Source organism: Narcine bancroftii, chromosome 3 (genome assembly GCF_036971445.1).
Source record: "Narcine bancroftii isolate sNarBan1 chromosome 3, sNarBan1.hap1, whole genome shotgun sequence".
Taxonomy (NCBI): Eukaryota; Metazoa; Chordata; class Chondrichthyes; order Torpediniformes; family Narcinidae; genus Narcine; species Narcine bancroftii.
Window position 1 is genome coordinate 154,949,627 of NC_091471.1, and position 18,169 is coordinate 154,967,795.

The 18,169-nt window shown below is 39.5% G+C and overlaps 2 protein-coding genes across 6 annotated transcripts in view; one reads left to right on the plus strand and one right to left on the minus strand.

Moving 5' to 3' along the window:
* Nucleotides 1-3,788, plus strand: part of ccni (cyclin I) — a 52,429-nt gene extending 48,641 nt beyond the window's left edge. For all 3 annotated transcript variants that reach the window (XM_069925472.1, XM_069925471.1, XM_069925470.1), the window contains 2 exons: nucleotides 731-961; nucleotides 2,187-3,788. In XM_069925472.1, coding sequence (XP_069781573.1) covers nucleotides 731-961; nucleotides 2,187-2,636 — 681 coding nt within the window. In that variant the 3' untranslated portion in view covers nucleotides 2,637-3,788. The remainder of the gene's footprint in view (nucleotides 1-730; nucleotides 962-2,186) is intronic.
* A 683-nt stretch (nucleotides 3,789-4,471) lies between these two features.
* LOC138757713 (septin-11) overlaps nucleotides 4,472-18,169 on the minus strand; it is a 116,895-nt gene continuing 103,197 nt past the window's right edge. For 2 of the 3 annotated variants that reach the window (XM_069925457.1, XM_069925459.1), the window contains one exon: nucleotides 4,472-9,099. In XM_069925457.1, coding sequence (XP_069781558.1) covers nucleotides 9,084-9,099 — 16 coding nt within the window. In that variant the 3' untranslated portion in view covers nucleotides 4,472-9,083. The remainder of the gene's footprint in view (nucleotides 9,100-18,169) is intronic. The other variant, XM_069925460.1, reaches the window with a different exon arrangement.

Below are 18,169 nucleotides of genomic sequence, written 5' to 3' on the forward strand. Positions count from 1 at the left end.
GTGTTTTGAGGCAGTATCTAGTAGGAAAAACGAGCTTAAACCTCAGATGCTGGAAATCTTAAAGCAAAAATACTGGTAAATGCTCAACTTGAAACAGTAACTTGAAAAGAAAAGTTTCTTTTGTGACAGATGCAGCTTGACCTCCTGAGAATTTTCAGCATTTACGTTTTTATGTTGGGAAAGATGAGGGTCAATTATTGAAAGTAGTTTATCTAGATTTTTTAAGTCAGATATGTACCACAAAAAAAGTTAAATGGGTTTATGGGGTTGAGGCTAAGGTATTAGACCAGATAGTTGATTGGTTGAGGGACAGAAAACAGGATTAAATATTTTCTGATTATAGCTGTCTGTTAATACTGAATTTCCCAGATCGTACTACATCTTTTGGCTACGAAGAATTTATATGAAATAACTTAACAGAAAAAAACTTATGATAGGTTCCCAGTTCATGGAAGATGTTGGTGTTTTCAGAAATGAATGAAAGAACTGAAAGGAAAAGGGAAATCAAAAAGGGAATGTAATTTAAAAACAGTTAGGCATGATCGTTAACTAGATTTTGTTTTTAAAAAAGGGCTTTACAGACAGCAAGATGGGGAAAAAAAAGCAATTGCATAGGATGGATTGAAATGTTTGTTTGAAACTTAGTAATCTTAAGATTTTTATTTTTGCTCATCTTCCATAAAACCTTGTCATTACATGAAATTAATCTTGATTTTTAAAAATATTTTAGTTCCATGCTATGATGATGTCCAGCCGTCCCCAGTTGCTCAGCAACCAACTGAAGATGAACCCAACCCAACATATTGCACTCCTTATCAGGCAGCTACAGCAGTGTGTGGCCTGTCACCAGCTTCTGCAATTCAAGGGCTCTACACTTGCATTGGCCATCATCAGCCTCAGACTGGAAACATCAATTCCTGATTGGCTAGCTCTCACGATTGATCTAATGAAAAAAGCAAAGGTATTTTTTATTATTATTTTAGATATACAGCACAGTATCAGGTCCTTCTGGGCCACAAGCCCATGCTGCCCAAGTACCCCAATTGACTTATCCCTGTATGTTTTGAGGGAATGGAGGAAACCAGAGCACGTGGAAGAAAGCCACATAGACACAGAGGAAAAATACAAACTCATTGCAGACAACGTCAGATTTGAACCCGGGTCGCTGGTGTTGCACTAGCGTTGTTCTAACTGCTATGCTAACCTTGCCACCAGCCATGTTTATTTTGGGAATGCCCATTTCAAAAGTTAACATCTGTGTGCATTGATAAAACAAATGCTTTTAATAGTATTTAGATTGGTTACATTGGACAAAATTGTTTAAAAAGTTTGCTTCCTGAAAAAAATTGTTTAATTGCTTTTGTATTCTTTAGTAATTTCTACTTATTTGAGGAAGGAGGAGAGAGAAGGGGTGAGTGTGAGAGCAGTTTGCTGTTCTCTGTGTCAGGTGTGGGAAGTCATGGAGTCTTCCTCAGGAACCGTGTTCAGGAACTAGAGCTGCAGCTCGATGACCTCGCTCTGGTCAGGGAGAGTGAGGTCGTCATAGTTACAGCCAGGTGGTCACGCCAGGGCCACAGGAGGAGGTTGGGTGGGTCACGGTTAGGAGAGGGAAGAGGAATAGTAGGTGGTAGAGAGCTGTGGCCCTCAACAACAGGTACTCCTCTTTGGGTACTGTTGGGGGAAACAGCCCAGCTGGGGAAAGTGTCATAGGGGACTCGATAGTCAGGAATACAGACAAGGGATTCTGTGGACAGAGCAAGGAGAACCGGATGGGGATGGTTGCTGCTCGAGTCCAGGACATCCTAAAGGGGGAGGGAGATGAGACCGAAGTCGTGGTACATGTAGGTACCAACGACATAGGGAGGAATAGAGAAGAGTTCCTTATTGAGGGCATTGTAACCTCTAAAAGCTGCTGTGTACATTTTAAACATCCATTGAACAACTTTGGGTAATGGGTTTAATTTTTTTTTTTAAGTGAATTTGAACATTAATGTTCATTGTCTGAAATCCCAAGTAGCCAAGCTCTTAAAACTACTTGAAACTTTTTTGTTGCTGAATGCAATGTTTAAGTATTACATTTTGTAGTTTTATGATGTTAGTTTATTTAAAATTAGTGAGTGCTCAGTACAATTTGCATGTTTTCTTCAGGTTCAGAGTAACACTGCACTCCCTTTTTACATTTTCAGATTGGTAGCTTACAGTTAATTCGGTGTCGAGAGCTTGTGGCTCGACATCTTTCCACATTTCCGTCTTCCCAACCACCCAATGCACTGTACATCTACAACCCCTGCAAGCAAACCTTGGTCTCATGTGCTAGGGGAGTGCTTAAACAATGTTCCTCCCCTACCACAGAGCCAGAGTTTATCAAGGACACCACCAAAAGAATTGGCAGTACAGCAGCACCATACCGATGCCTGCCTGCTTCTTCCAGCTGCAAGCAAGCCTCAGCAAAACGCAAAGTAGAAGAAATGGATGTTGATGACTTCTATGATGGGATAAAGCGCTTGTATAATGAAGATAGCAGTCAGGAAAGTGTGGGGATGGATGCTGTAACCTCTATTTGTAGCACAAATCTGCAGATTAAAGAGGGCAGTATATCCCCATGTCCTCCACTCCATCCTGTTACAGTCATCTAACTGGGCAAAATACTTACGGTTTGAGGCTGAAGCTGCTGTAACATGGAAGCAGTTTTGTTGAAGGGCATACCTTACCAGGCTGAAATGAAATGAGCTAAACATTTTCATGCTGCTAATTTTAGTCTAAACATTTATTTGAACACTCATTAAAAAGTATTTTAAAAAATAATGTATTAAAAAAATTAAAAGACCCAAAAACTGGAACAAAAAAATTGTAGCAATTTTAAAGTTTTCTCTCCAATGTTGTCAGTATAATTGCATCCATTTCTAAATCTGTTTTGTGCCATTTGTTCCCTCTGCAAGTCCATAATTAACTGTTACTCTCAATTTTATAAATTAGTTGTTGCTAACTGTCTAATTTTGACTTGTGTTCCTTGTGCTTATAGATATGTTTGTGCATGTTGTCTTTTACATCCTGACCTTTGAAGAGAATTTTAGAGAGGTTTATGGGGCTCTTCAGAATGTAAACAAAATTTGTCAAACAAATAAATCTGGAGTGGTCACGGTGCTAGTAAACTGCCCCAAGAGCTAAATTTTTGAGGTTCTGGCTATGCACAAGAGAAGACTTTTAATGCTGAAAGACTGTGCAAGAATTTGTTTTATCATGGAAAGAGCACTTTTGAGTTTTATTTCTTACGATTTGGAAGATGTACTATTCTTTTGGATCTGAAGAAGTCATTTAATTTTTTTGTAAGAGGATGTAGTTGATTTTATGTGAATTCAGTATTTAATGCTAGAATCGTTAATTGAAAATGCCTATTTATTTGTTCTTTTAATTGAATTGTGCCATTTTTGGGAAACCACAAACTTGCCACAAATGTGCATCAGTTTTTCTTGCACAAATCTGAGCTCCAATTTTTATACTGGAAAAAAACAGTAGCTTTAGTTTGCATTACAGTAGGCTTCATTACCAGGAATTCACATAAGATCAATAATTCTATAAGAGCAGTTATTTAAGATTAAATTTTCTTTCGCTCTGCTATGCATTAATTGATCTTGGAAAGTAATTGTTTATTTTTCCTACTTGTTTCTTAAATCACCTGGTGGGCACAGTGCTCTCTCTACAGTCTGAAAAAGGTACTGCACACCCTGAAGAATTGCAGTTGTACTGCTGAGGTGCTTCTGGCAGCAATAAAATTGTCCTTGACTGAATCATATGTTTTATCTTGTTCAGAACTGGCAGGTGATGTTTTACAATATACTAGTTATCAATTTAACATTCTTAACAAATTTAACTTTAGTGCACAAAGCAGAGAATGTCCAGTAAAGATTCAGGAATTAGTTTCTGTTGAAAACAAAATATTTAATGCTTTCTATTTTTAGCCAAACTAGCTTTGAAAATTCATATATCAAACCTGAGTTCTAGTATTACATGCCACTATTGTAATCAGGAAGTTAATTTACCATGCTACTTGTGGGTATACTGTAATGGTAACTGATTCAGTTAAAATTAAAAGGAGCCTCAAAATTATCTTAACTAGAGTTAGGCAAATGACCAAGGCAGGGGAAGCCAGCACTTATGTGGTGGATTTCCCAGAAGCAGCCCGAGAGTGGGGCACTTACTTTTAGTTCTGTGAGCACGTACTGTGTCATCACTGGGGGTGGGACCCCCATAAATTGCCAGGGAATTTGTACCATGGTGTAAAAGGCTTGGGAAGTCCTGCATTCCTGGGAATTTCACCCTGGCCCAAGTAGGAGCAGTGCTGGAGGGGTCTTCTTCAGTGGAAAAGTAAGGAAACAGATTTTGGCCATGACCCATCTGCTCAGTAGAAGGCTAAAATCAAGTTTAATTTGGATTTGCATTGGAAACATTCAAAGGAGAAGAGAAACAGAACTTATTTTACCCAGCTTTTATTTAATTCAAAATAAAAATACATCAGAAATCAAACTTCTAGGTAAAACATCAGTGCAGATGGATGAAAATGCTTATCACAAGGATATTTAGGGTGAAATGTTGGTTTAAAATTCAGTTTCACAGTCTCAACCAAGTTTTCAAATGTAAGAGTAAAGCCTACTTAACGAGATCAGAACATTGGATATCTGAAAAGCCAGCATGGTTATACCAAAGGACAGTTTTCAACCAAGATCACATCAGAATTGCACCCTTCACGTCTTGAAATACATTAACCAGAATAATTTTTTGTTATTTGGATTAATTGTTGGAAAACATTTAATCTTTAATCCATTACTGCAAAACAGCTGCATTTGAAGAGCAGTGATCTACACCAGTGTTAGAAGGTGAAACTTGAGTAGCTCCAGTTATGTGACCCAGAAACGATGGGCTGAATTAGCTCCCTCTGTGCCCTTCACCTTGTAATAATCCTTTGAAAGGCTTTCAATTATTGACCAAATATTACATCAATAAATAAATCCAACTGCTTCAATGATGTCAAGTTTTAGTTTTAGACATACAGCACAGTAACAGACCCCTCGGCCCATGAGCATCTGCTACCCAATTACACCTAAATGACCTACATCCCCACTAAGTTCATAAATCATGTATAAAATAGGTCACAGTAAAATCCAGAGACAATAAAAGTGATATTTTCAGGGTTTTTTTTTAAAAATGCTTTTCATTCAGTTGATACAAATGACATTAAAACTAAAAAATGAGCATTTTTTAACCTATTGTTTAAAAATTTTGGCCTTCCTCGATTTTCATGCTGAAAACTCAAGAATATTGCGTGTCAACATTTGATCTGTCTTTTCCCACTAATTTTGCATTCACGTAAATCGGAATTATAATCAACCAAAAAACAATTCAAACTGTTTGAATAAAGTGGGCTTACTTGCAGAAGTGAATTGGAAAGTAAAAAGTACAAGACTCACAGGTCCAAATAATGTGATCACAGCAAATTACCAGAGGCACTACTGTCTCCATCTCCAAAACCACAATAAAATTTTACATTAGACAGACCCTAAACTTAAGGGAAGGTCAAGTGCTTGCATTATATTACATTGTCCACTCTTGGTCCTTCCATGTAGAATGCTTTTGGATTTTTCTCACCAGAAATGTATAAAATATATGTATATCTAACATGCTACAGTACAAGAAATGTTACCAGCAAGGAGCAGAGATAAGATGATGACCAAAGAAAGAATTCTTCTGCATGGTGTGTGAATATATTGTAGCTCTTCTAAAGCTTTGGGAATCTTGTCCAGTAGAGAAGGGGGCAGGCAGCAGGATAATTAGATAAAGAAGCTACAGAGGAAAGTTAAAGAAAGAACATTGGTTAAACAGTGGTGAGAGGAGGTTAAAAAAAGGAACAGAATCTAATAAAAACTTAAGTGCACTTCCAAACCCTGGAATGAAATTGGGAAACCTGTGCACAAAGAAAATTGCCTGAAAAGGCAAGTTGGTGAAATAAGGCAAAGGGCATGATAACCTTTTAACTTACTGTTGCTTTTACAGTTGCAGTTCCCTGCTGAAACCTTGGCTGCAGAAGCAGAATATTAATCTGTAACAATTAGTACAGCCAGATCCAATCTTGCCCCAGATGAAAATCATATTTTTTTCCTTCAGAAATCAGTAGATTGAATCCTGTTGAATGAAACTGCAGCACCTCAACTACTATTCCAAGTGACACTATGAACTCTGGTTTTAGATTCACATAGCTCAGCTGTGAGCTGATACATGGCTACTGAGCACTGGAAACAAACATTTTGTTAAAGAAAAGCAATTCCCCCTAAATATCCTATCCATTTTAGAGACAAATTGGAATTGAAATGTGTACAACTTTGTATGTGAAGACAACATCGATTTTCCCACTTCCCCAGCTGTAATCAGTCGAAAAAGTGAATGCTTGACAAATCCTCAAAATTAGATATATACAATTCCCAATTCCACTGTTAAAGGAATACAGCTTTACAGGAATAGTACATTGACATGACAATACAGTATACTTTTTGCAAGCACACTAAGTCAGTTGCTACAACAAAGCATGCACCAATGACAAAAGAACTGTACACCGAAAAGACTGCAAGAAAACATAATTTAAAGAAATAACATACAATACGCACAAGCACAAAAATGCACACCAGATGCAAGATATTCAGGTTCTGGGCTCCCACTTCTGGGAGCCAATTGCATTAATGTTACAAGCAGCTGTAGTACAATGATCTCCAAAGCACAATACTTTGGTGGGACATTAAAAATACTTCACACACCACACAGAAGTCATACAAAATATTTGAATAAAATGCATCAGTGCTGGCGCCATTATATTTATATGTGCTCTAGAATACTCAAAATGTGAATATAACGAATAGCTTAGTATTTTATATATGTAATAAAATGACCTACTGTTATTCATTATCACCTTACAAACCTCAATGATAAAGTACAGTATAAGCTAAATTACACAACTCTAAGTGTAGCTTTTGAGATCTGTTTGAACATATTTAAGGATTTACTAATTTCCCCTTCCCCTGTTCAGTTCCCATTATGAATTCACAAACAGAACCTCGAAGTACACATTGTTTGTGTACACACAGTTCACCTCTACAAACTGCATTGGCAACAGAAAAATATCTGGTTACGGTATGTAATGGTGCACCTCAAAGAAATAACAATATTTAGCAACAAGCTCATTTAATAGAGTGGAATTCATATAAAAATGCATTAGAAATTTATATGCTTAAAAATTTTTGCAGTGTTTACCTCATTAAAATGGTGGAGCATAGTAAATGCGAAAGAAAACTTGACAGCTCTTAATATACAAGGCATTTTACAGAGTACAACATAAAATGAGGAAAGGAGCGAAAGACATCAGGAGCAAGATATTAGTTTGCCCTGGAAGTGCTCTGAACCATTCTAACTAAAACAGCTTAGAGCACAGTCCAGCAATGTTTTGGGCTCTTTGTTTCATTGCCAATAATACAAGCAATTTCAACTCTTGTACTTACATTCAAAGGTGAAAGTACAATCCAACTAGATTTGTGGGATTTTAGCTATTCCGTGCAGAGCCAAGGATTACTGTGAAAACAAGGCAGAAGACATACAAAAACAAAATAAAACCGATGCCAGCATAATCAGCCAATATGGTCCAGGAAAGCTATATAATTAAATGCATCCTCCTTTGACTAACATTCTCAAAATTATTTTTGCAGGATTAATTTTAACATTTTGGCCAACATACAGTCTTCATAAGAAAAAGCTGTAGTGATGGACTTCATTACTGGTTATGTTACTATTTTTCTCTCCATGGTTCAATAGCCTACATTTTTAGGTGCACTGACCGTCCAGCTCAGAGCTGACACTGCGGAAGGCTCCATCCATCTGAGACAGTCTGGTGGACAAGTTATTTTTGAGTTTAAACTGAGGAGTTACTCAGTTAATCAAATAGTACAGATGGCATGCAACCATTTAACTTTGTGAAGCTTTTATCAGGATCTGTTTTAAAATTCTAACTTGATATATTGATAAAAATTCAACCCCAAGAAAAAATGCAAATGCTGAGATTACCTTTCTACCAGTTTAAATGGGAGTTTTTAAAAAGAGTTTTTTAAAGTTAGATTTATGGTAAAAGATTATGTCATTCAAAAGATTAGATCAAGAGGGGAAGTACTTTCATATCTTATAATGTGTCAAGTTGCAGTTAACAGCTCTTCTGGCAGAAAGGCTTAAGGTTAAAACATAGACAGTTAGGGCTGTTCACCCTCAGGGTGGGTGCTATCCCAGAGTCATGTCTGGTTCATAAGCAAAACAGAAACCTGCCACTGAAAATTCAGAATCTGTGAAACTGACACAGTGACTACGGTACTTGTTTTAAAATTAGTGGAGGAGAGGCACAGCCAAGCCAGAAGAAAATAGATCAGCGTCAATAACAGAAGCATATCCACAACAGCCATGAAGGAATTGAAAAGGATCCAAAAGAGAGAATTTATGGCACCAAGTTAATACAACTTTAGTATGCACGTTAAAAGTAAAAAATATTTTAAACTCCACCTTAATGACAGAAACACACACAAATTTCAGAAATATACCTCATGAATCTAGGAAACCAGAATTATACAGATGATCCAAAATGAACATCTCACTTGCTAAACTAGTCCATTTCTTGCAGTAACAACAGTATTGTAATACTGGCAAATTATGTAACTAAATTATTTAACCCAGATCTGGTTTCTACAAGACTCCAAATGGGAAAGGATCTATTTCTTTCCTGCACACCTTGTCTTAACCTCAGCATAAATGTAATAACTATTCTATAATTTAGCTACAGTTTGTGTTTTCAAGCAGACTTATTTCCCCCAATGCCCCTCAGAAATAAGGTGCACCCCTTCTCCACTTCATGGAATTCACACAAAAGGATTTTCCTATATTAAAAGACAATTGTTAATATTTTATCAATGCTATTTCATTAAAAAATGGATGGACATTCTGATGCAAGATGCGTTACAGTTAAGCAGATGGATAGGGTGGCATCCTTGACTTGCCAGGGTTGTTTATGTGAAGCTTGCACTGCAATTTAAAAAAGGGAACAAAACATAATTAGAAATCACATGCCATAAATTAATTCGTAGCATTCCAATACAATTCCATCAACAGTGATCAAATAAAACAAACCATATTTATGAACAGATGTATTTAATTACTATCACAAATAAATTTCTTGTGCATTATAGCAAATTATGAATTTGAAAGAAAACAAAAAGCACATCTACTTGTCCGGTAAATTTACACGTCTAACAAATTAATGGCACAATTAAATCATTAAGAGTGCCACTTAAAATATCCACAATTTCTACCAGACTAATTAAAATATTCAAGTTTCCAAACCAAAATGACATAATGATCTTGATACAGTTCAAAGGGCTCAGGCCCAAAACATCAGCATAAACCTGCTGAGTTTCTCCAGCACTTCTGTGTATTAAACCACAATCACAGCATTTGCAGACTTTCTTGTTTAATTCCCCAGAAGTTTCAGATGAGTATTTTACAGGCAAGAGCATTTTAAGATTGATTTCTTGATGTAATGAAATACAATGCAAAATATTTTTGTTTAGAATCACTTGAGGAACAACTCAATGCTATACTCTCCATTATCATAATCTTTAAGATGCGACATTTGCTCAGTAAACCAGTGGAATTGTTTGATTAAATTTTAGTTCATTTTAAATGCTTCTTCGTCACCTCAGTTGTTAAAGTACATGCAATACTGAAAGGAAAAGATTGTAGCTGTGCAATATTGTAATGCAAAGTAAAACTTGAATGATTGCACAGCTTTCATTGTCTGCAAGAATACGTGACTAAGTGAGGCAAATATTCATAAAGAAAGACATGGATTCAAATTAAGAATTTTAATACTTAATACAAAAACTCTTCAAGAAATAAGAAAACTGAAAGAATGAAAGTTGAGATCACTACTATTTATAATACAAATTTTAAAAAAATAAAACATTGCTCCCAAATGTTCAGGCTCTTTAGTGCACTCCCACCACATGTCAAAGTTTAAATGCCCTACTTCAGTTTCTTTGTTCAGACACAAGGATTGCAGACGTGCTTGTGAGAAATTCTAGGTCCTCTCCAGGATCTACATTTACAGATGAAGTTTCCAAAACTGTCCACCCAATCTGTAACATGATTGATTTCAACTCCTAAAGATATGTTTTGCATATTGTTCAGTGTTTTCTTTAATAAATAGAGGATACGGGCGGCTTAAATGCTACTCCTACCCGATGTCAGCCTGGTATTCTGGCAGATCTGTAAATATCTTGTGATCCATGGACTCCTCCATCTCAAGCTGGTGATGCTCATTCAAAATCATTTCCACTATATAAATTTTAGCCTAAAGCAGCAGTTCATTGAAGGACATTTGCTGATAACTTGGCTCTGTGGATTTAGTCCCTTGAAACAAAGAAGTGCAGACTAGAAATACAACAGGCCACTGAAACTCATGGCTCATTGTCACAACACTAATCACATTAATTGCTCAACAATTACTTGGCAAATTTCTTGTTCCTTCTGAAAAATACTTTGTGCCTTACTGCATTTTTACAAGCTTTCTACTTCCTACTGCATGTCAGTCAAGAAGCCAGGTTTCCTAATTTAAAACCCAAATTGTACAGGCTAATTCATTGGGTATGGTCTTTGTAAGCAAAGCCAATTGTCACACAATCATGAGGCAATCATGCAAATATTTCCTCTCTCCAGATGGAGGATGCCAAGGTCATTGTGATATTTTTGTGTTTTTTTTAAATATATTTATTGACCACCAAAAACAACTTTGTACACATCATACAAATGTATATTGTGGTCCTATTTAAAAAAAACACCAACAAACATATACACAATGTTCACACACATCCTCAGATACACTCCTGGACTTCCCCACCCCTCGGCACCTTTGCTGATAGTATCATCAGTATATTACCGATTATACTGGTACAACTGTCTCAGTTAGTCTTTTACGCTGAAGGTACTTGTAATTCAGAGGGAAAAAAAACACAAACTTTTGCCATTTGTTGAAAAAAATTCCGGTTGACCCTCTTAACGTGCATTTGATTTCTCTAGTTTAATAAAGAAACTGATGTCCTTAATCGATTGTGTAATAGAAAGGGCCCTATCAGATTTCCAAGTGTAACAAGATTAGACTTGGCTAATGGGGATGTAAATACAGAATTTAGGGATTTGTTTGAGATTCCAAATAATGCAGTCAACAGGCAAATTAACTTGGCACATTTTGGATAATGTGCTAAAGGCTCTGCTCCAGATCCTCTGTACTTTGGGACACTGAAACATGTGATTTAGGTGGGAATGGAGCCATTACACTGATTGCATTTGTCCTCTATTTCAAGATAAATGGCTGCCAGTCTGGATTTAGAAAAGTGAACCCTGTGCAACACCTTGAACTGAATACAGGTGATAGAGTGAATTCTCTTCCCACAGTTTCTCCTCAATTTTAATTTCCAATTTTTGCTCCCATTCTGTCTTTATTTTGGAAAGTTAATGACTTTTAATTGACAGAATAGAGCTACACATTTTTGAAATTGTCCCCCTCACTCCTGGATTAGCTGATATTGCATCTTCCCGTGGTTATTTGGCAGGTAATTGAGGGAAGTTTGGGAAAGCCTTTGAAATAAAATATCGAGTCACGTGATGGAGTAGTGGCTGGTTGGGTGGAACCAGCCCTCTCCAAAGAAAAGAAAAAAGTGTGAAAAAACAGAGCTCAATAAACATAAAATACAGGAAGAGAAAAATAAAGTTACAGAGAAGAGACAGAAGATGGCACCCAAAAGAGAAAAAGTAAGAATAACAGTGAAAAGGGAAGAAGGAAAATCACTGGAGAAGAAAGGCAGCCTTACCTGCATGTTGGAACAGAGAGCCACCGTGGAGAGGAGCGGCTGATCTCCGGTGTTGGTGAGTCCCCAGAGGAGCGGTGTCCTCCCAACCGGCGGACTTCAAAAATGGCTCTCAGAGACAAGAGGCGCGCAACTGCACATGCGCAAAGATTTGCTCATGTGCAGTGCGTAAGTAAAAGAAAAGGTTTACGTCAGTGGGAGGGGGTCTCTACTGAGCAGCTGCCAGCTGCGAAACGGCCAGCTGAGAGACACCCAATATCGGGGTGTTCGGCTAGGAGAAGTAAACAAGAAAGAAGAAAAGAAGAGTGGTGAGAAAGAGAATGAAGGGCTGGAAGAGGGTGAGCGGCAATGGGGCGACTGACAGGGGGACAACCTGTGGCAAGAGGTCCAGCAGTGGGTCGGCCTGCAGCAGGGGGCCCAGCAGTGGGTCGACCCGTAGCAGGAGGCCCAACAATAGGAGATACAGCAGTTGGAGGCCCAGCAAGATTACAGAAGCAGCTCACCAGAGAAGGATGAAGATACAAAGATACAAAGAGAAGATGACACAGACATAGGTACAGACACAGAAGAAGAGGAAGAAGACCAAGAATTTCAAAGGAAAGAAGAAGGTAAAATAGAAGGACAAAGTTTAGATAAAGCCTTTTTTGAAGAACAAATGAGGTCATTAAAAGAATTTAGTTCAATTAAAAGAAAAATGAAAAGAGCTGAAGACAGAATACAAAGCTTAAGAGTTGGTCATGACTGAAATAGGGAAAAGAGTAGAAAATGTGGAGGAACGAGAAGCTGCTGTAGAAATGGAGATAAATGATTTAAGAGGGAAGTTGGAAGAGAGTGAAAAAAATATTAAAGAGACACAAGATTTATTGTCACAAAAAATTGACGTATTGGAAAACTACAGTAGGCGAAACAACATAAAAAATAGTGGGACTGAAAGAAGTCAAAGAAAGGTCAGATATGAAGGAATTTATAAAAGTATGGATCCCAAAGGTGCTGGGAATAACAGATTCACATGATTCACATGAAGAAATAGAAATCAAAAGTGCGCATACCGAAACTGCCACCACATCAAAAACCAACATCCATATTGGTAAAATTTCTAAGATATACGACAAGAGAAAACATACTGGGGCAGGCAAGAAAGAAGGTTGGAGAAGACAATAAGCCGTTGGAATATAAGGGACAAAAAATAATTTTTACCTGGACATAAGCTTCGAACTTTTAAAGAAGAGGAAGGAATTCAACACGGCGAAAACAATCTTATGGAAAAAAGGGTATAACTTTATATTAAGACATCCGGCAGTACTCAAAGTATTCATTCCTGGGGGACAGAATAGACTCTTCTTGGACCCAAAGAAAGACCAAGAATTTGCTGAACATTTGCAGGACAGGAGAAGAGAGAAGAAGGATGACCAGCAAGAAAATATACAAAAATATGTAATAAATATAAAGATAATGCATATATAAAGATTTAAAGATGGATAAGAGAAGGGGAAGAAGGAAAAAAAAGCTTTATTATAAGTATAGGAAAATAGTATTCTCTGGGGGGGGGGGTAGAATAAGGGTCACTGTGAAATCGGTTGACGCTTGCGAGTAAGTTCGCAAGCCGAATGGAAAGGGGAGTTGTGGTTGTCGTTAAGGTACAAGGGGCAATCCAAGGAGGGGAGGTTCATTTGGGGTTAAAGGGTTATTGCTTGTGGGGATTGTTGGGGTATTTCATGTCTTAAGTGCATTGTCATATATTGAGATTAAAAAGGAAAACTTAAAAAAACAGTAATGGAAAAAAGGGATGGAGGTGGCGAAGAGGTAGAAAAGAAGTGAAAATAAAGATACCAAGTTTAAGGGTATCCCATTGGGGGGAAAAAAAATCACATATAATTTAAAAGACAAAGTTACAATGTTTGAAAAAACCTGGGAACCATAAATGGAACATAATAGAAAGATCAGGCCTCAGACCACCACCACCTAAAATGATAAGAAGATAAACATGATCAGATTTAATGTGTATAAGTAGATGATATGTCTTTTTTGTTTGTATTCCTTTTGTATAAAGATATTGTTTCATTGTATTTTATATGTTCAATATTTACTGTTTTTGGAGGGGGTGGGAAGGGGGAAGGGAAGGATGGGGAAAAAAAAGAGAAAATGTCACTGTGAATATTTAAAGAGATGCATCTGTAAATATATTGATTGATATGGTTCATAGTGCAATAAATAAAGAATTACAAAAAAAAATCAAATCAGAAAGTAATGAACTAAATGTGATGCAGGTAAGCCACATGTGTGTGACAGAGAGCTGAAGCTGCTTAACACTGTCTGCATAAAGATCATGAAGACATTTGATAACTTTAATTTGTCATGTATCCAAAGAATATTCAGTTGCTGCTTTCAGGTGGAATCACCGGGAGAATGCGGCTCCAGAGCCGGCTGCGAGTGTCTGCGAAGGGATGTTCAGGTGGCAGCGCTGAAGGCAGTGATCTGCCACCTGAAAGGTCCGCAGCGGGAAGAGGTGCCGCGGAGCAAATGCCGGCTCCTGAGTCAGGGCAGGGGCAGCCACCTGACGGCTTCTCTTCACCTGCCAACAGTCCCCTGGCGTGGGACGACAAGGCTGGAGCGGCCAGCACGGGACTTCGGGCCCCAAAGTCCAGCACTGGGGGACTGTTAGGCAGTAGGGAGGGGGCTGTCGGCAGCAGGGAGTTGGGTCGCCGGCTGACTTTCATCAGCCCACCCTGCTAGGCACCTGAAAGCTGCTAGCTGCTTTGCCTTGTTACTTGCAGGTGCCTAGGGGGAGCGCTCGGAAGCAGAGAATATACCTCCCCAAGGTGGGTTGAATAAGTGCTCTTCGGGGACTGGTTTTTCGTTTTCAGGTGGCCTCTCGACAGCCGTATTGGGGTATTTTAGGTGTCTTTACATTCGGGTATTCTGGCCACCTGAAAGCGGCTAGTAACTGAAGGTGCAAATAAGTAGGCTCTTTCAGGTGGCCAGAATACCCCGATGTAAAGCCGCATATTCTACCCCAATGCGGCTGTCGGTAGGCCACCAAAGAGCAGGAGGTGCCTCCGAGGTGCACTCTCTAACCCTCCTCCGAAAGGGATAATTGCCGGAGCACTGAAGTTCACCCTAGGCACCAGAATGTAGCTGCCTGAAAGCGGCTCAGCCCCCCTCCCCGCTTCCCCTGCCCCCCAAGAAGGGATGTCGGGGCCAGAGCAGCTGGCGGGGAACTTCGGGGCAGGGGCGGCCGGCCAGGGATTACAGCTTGTCCCTTTCAGGTGGACAGCGCAGCACTTTCAGGGCAGCCACCTGAATGACCATTCCACAAGTCTGCATCCGCTTCTGCAGGCGCATTCTTGCAGGAGAATGCACCTGAAAGCGGCTAGTGATTATTATTTAAGGAATCCTGAACTCATGCCATTGCCCACTTAAAGTGGCATCTAATCAAATTTTTACCAACTCTGAACACCATTGGTGTGGTTAGAGGGTTTTGTGAGCAATGAATAGACCATGGTGGCTAAAGATGCTGATTTACAAAATAACTCTTATAGTTTACACCAGGGGAGGTCTGGGGAATGCACCCAGTAATTTAACTTATGTATTAAGGATTCTCCTTAATAAACTAATACCTCGTGTCGCCAAAAATGTCCTACCAGAATCACAGTGTGGCTTTCGCGCAAACAGAGGAACTACTGACATGGTCTTTGCCCTCAGACAGCTCCAAGAAAAGTGCAGAGAACAAAACAAAGGACTCTACATCACCTTTGTTGGCCTCACCAAGGCCTTTGACACCGTGAGCAGGAAAGGGTTTTGGCAAATACTAGAGCGCCTCGGATGCCCCCCCAAGTTCCTCAACATGGTTATCCAACTGCACGAAAACCAACAAGGTCGGGTCAGATACAGCAATGAGCTCTCCGAACCCTTCTCCATTGACAACGGCGTGAAGCAAGGCTGCGTCCTCGCACCAACCCTCTTTACCATCTTCTTCAGCATGATGCTGAAACAAGCCATGAAAGACCTCAAGAATGAAGACGCTGTTAACATCCAGTACCGCACAGATGGCAGTCTCTTCAATCTGAGGCGCCTGCAAGCTCACACCAAGACACAACAGCAACTTGTCCGTGAACTACTCTTTGCAGACGATGCCACTTTAGTTGCCCATTCAGAGCCAGCTCTCCAGCGCATGACGTCCTGTTTTGCGGAAACTGCCAAAATGTTTGGCTGGTAGTCAGCCTGAAGAAAACTGAGGTCCAGCTCCCCACCATGAACTCCAGCCCCCCCACATCTCCATCGGGCACACTGAACTCAAAACGGTCAACCAGTTTACCTACCTCGGCTGCACCATTTCATCTGATGCAAGGATCGAGAAAGAGATAGACAACAGACTCGTCAAGGCAAATAGCGCCTTTGGAAGACTACACAAAAGAGTCTGGAAAAACAACCACCTGAAGAAACACACAAAGATCAGCGTGTACAGAGCCGTTGTCATACCCACATTCCTGTTCGGCTCTGAATCATGGGTCCTCTACCGGCATCACCTACGGCTCCTAGAACGCTTCCATCAGCGCGGTCTCCACTCTATCCTCAACATTCATTCGAATGACTTCATCACCAACATCAAAGTACTCGAGATGGCAGAGTCTGCAAGCATCGAATCCATGCTGCTGAAGACCAAACTGCGCCGGGTGGGTCACGTCTCCAGAATGGAGGACCATCACCTTCCCAAGACTGTGTTATATGGCGAGCTCTCCACTGGCCACCGAGACAGAGGTGCACCAAAGAAGAGGTACAAGGACTGCTTAAAGAAATCTCTTGGTGCCTGCCATATTGATCACCGCCAGTGGGCTGATATCGCCTCAAACCGCGCATCTTGGCGCCTCACAGTTCGGCGGGCAGCAACCTCCTTTGAAGAAGACCGCAAAGCCCACCTCACTGACAAAAGACAAAGGAGGAAAAACCCAACACCCAATCCCAACCAACCAAGTTTCCCTTGCAACCGCTGCAACCGTACCTGCCTGTCCCGCATCGGACTTGTCAGTCACCAACGGCCTGCAGCAGACGTGGACATACCCCTCCATAAATCTTCGTCCGTGAAGTCAAGCCAAAGAAATGTGCTGTCCAGTAGTTAAATAGGAAATTGGGAAGAGCAAATCCTCCACTAACCTTACAGTTTTTCAATAATTCTTTTTGGACCCTTGGAGAATTCCAAATGAAGGAGGAAATTTTATCTAGCGAGGTGAAAAATATTTTGGAAGAAATAAGGGAATGGTTTGAAACAAGGAATCTTTGTGACATATTCATTTTGACTACATTTATTCTGCCCATTAGTGACAGGGGCAAATTGCTCCATCTCTGAAAATCTGATTTCACCTGGTCAGTAAGAGAAGCAAGGTTTTTTTAAATTAGGAGATTGGAGAATGTGCTTATGATGTTTACACCTAGGTAATTGAAACCTGATCAACTAAACTGAAAAGGCAAGTCTGATTGGTGAAGTTGCAGAGCTGTTCTGTTGCCGGGCTAACATTCACTCTTTGAAGATTCAATTAATTACCTGAAAAAGAGCCAAATTCCTCCAAAATGCTTAGAATGGAGGTAATGTTTCACTGCGGGTCTGTTACAAACAGCAGCAAGTCATCAGTGTATACTAAAACTCTCTTTTCAAGTCCATTTTGGATAATGCCTTTAAAGGTGGGAGAAGACTGTATGATGATGGATAATGGTTTGATTGCAATAGCAAAAATAAGAGGAGGTAGGCGACACCCTTATCAGGTACCACGTTCCAACACAAAATAGACTGAGTACTGTTTGTGTAAACCAATGCTTGTGGTGCAGTGTATAGAAGGTGAATCCAGGAGATAAACTGTTTTTAATACTGCAAAAGGATACTTCCACTCTACCCTATCAAAGGCTTTTTCAGCATCTAGCAAAATTATAACTTCGTGAGATTTTGTCAAGTGTTTCGAGGAAATAAGGTTGTATGAATGTTAAGCGACAAGTGAGCTGTTTTATGAAACTGTTCTGCACTTCAGATATGATCAATCCTTCTGGCTGAGATGCTATGACTTGGCTAACACTTTGACATCGGCATTAAGCAAAGTTAACAGTGTTCAGGAAACACATGACATAGGATCCTTATCCTTCTTCAGGAGGAAAATTATTGATGTTTGGGTTAAAGTAGTTGGTAAAACTCCTTGTTCCAGTGCTTCATTGAACACTGATAATAATGGAGCTAGTTTATCATT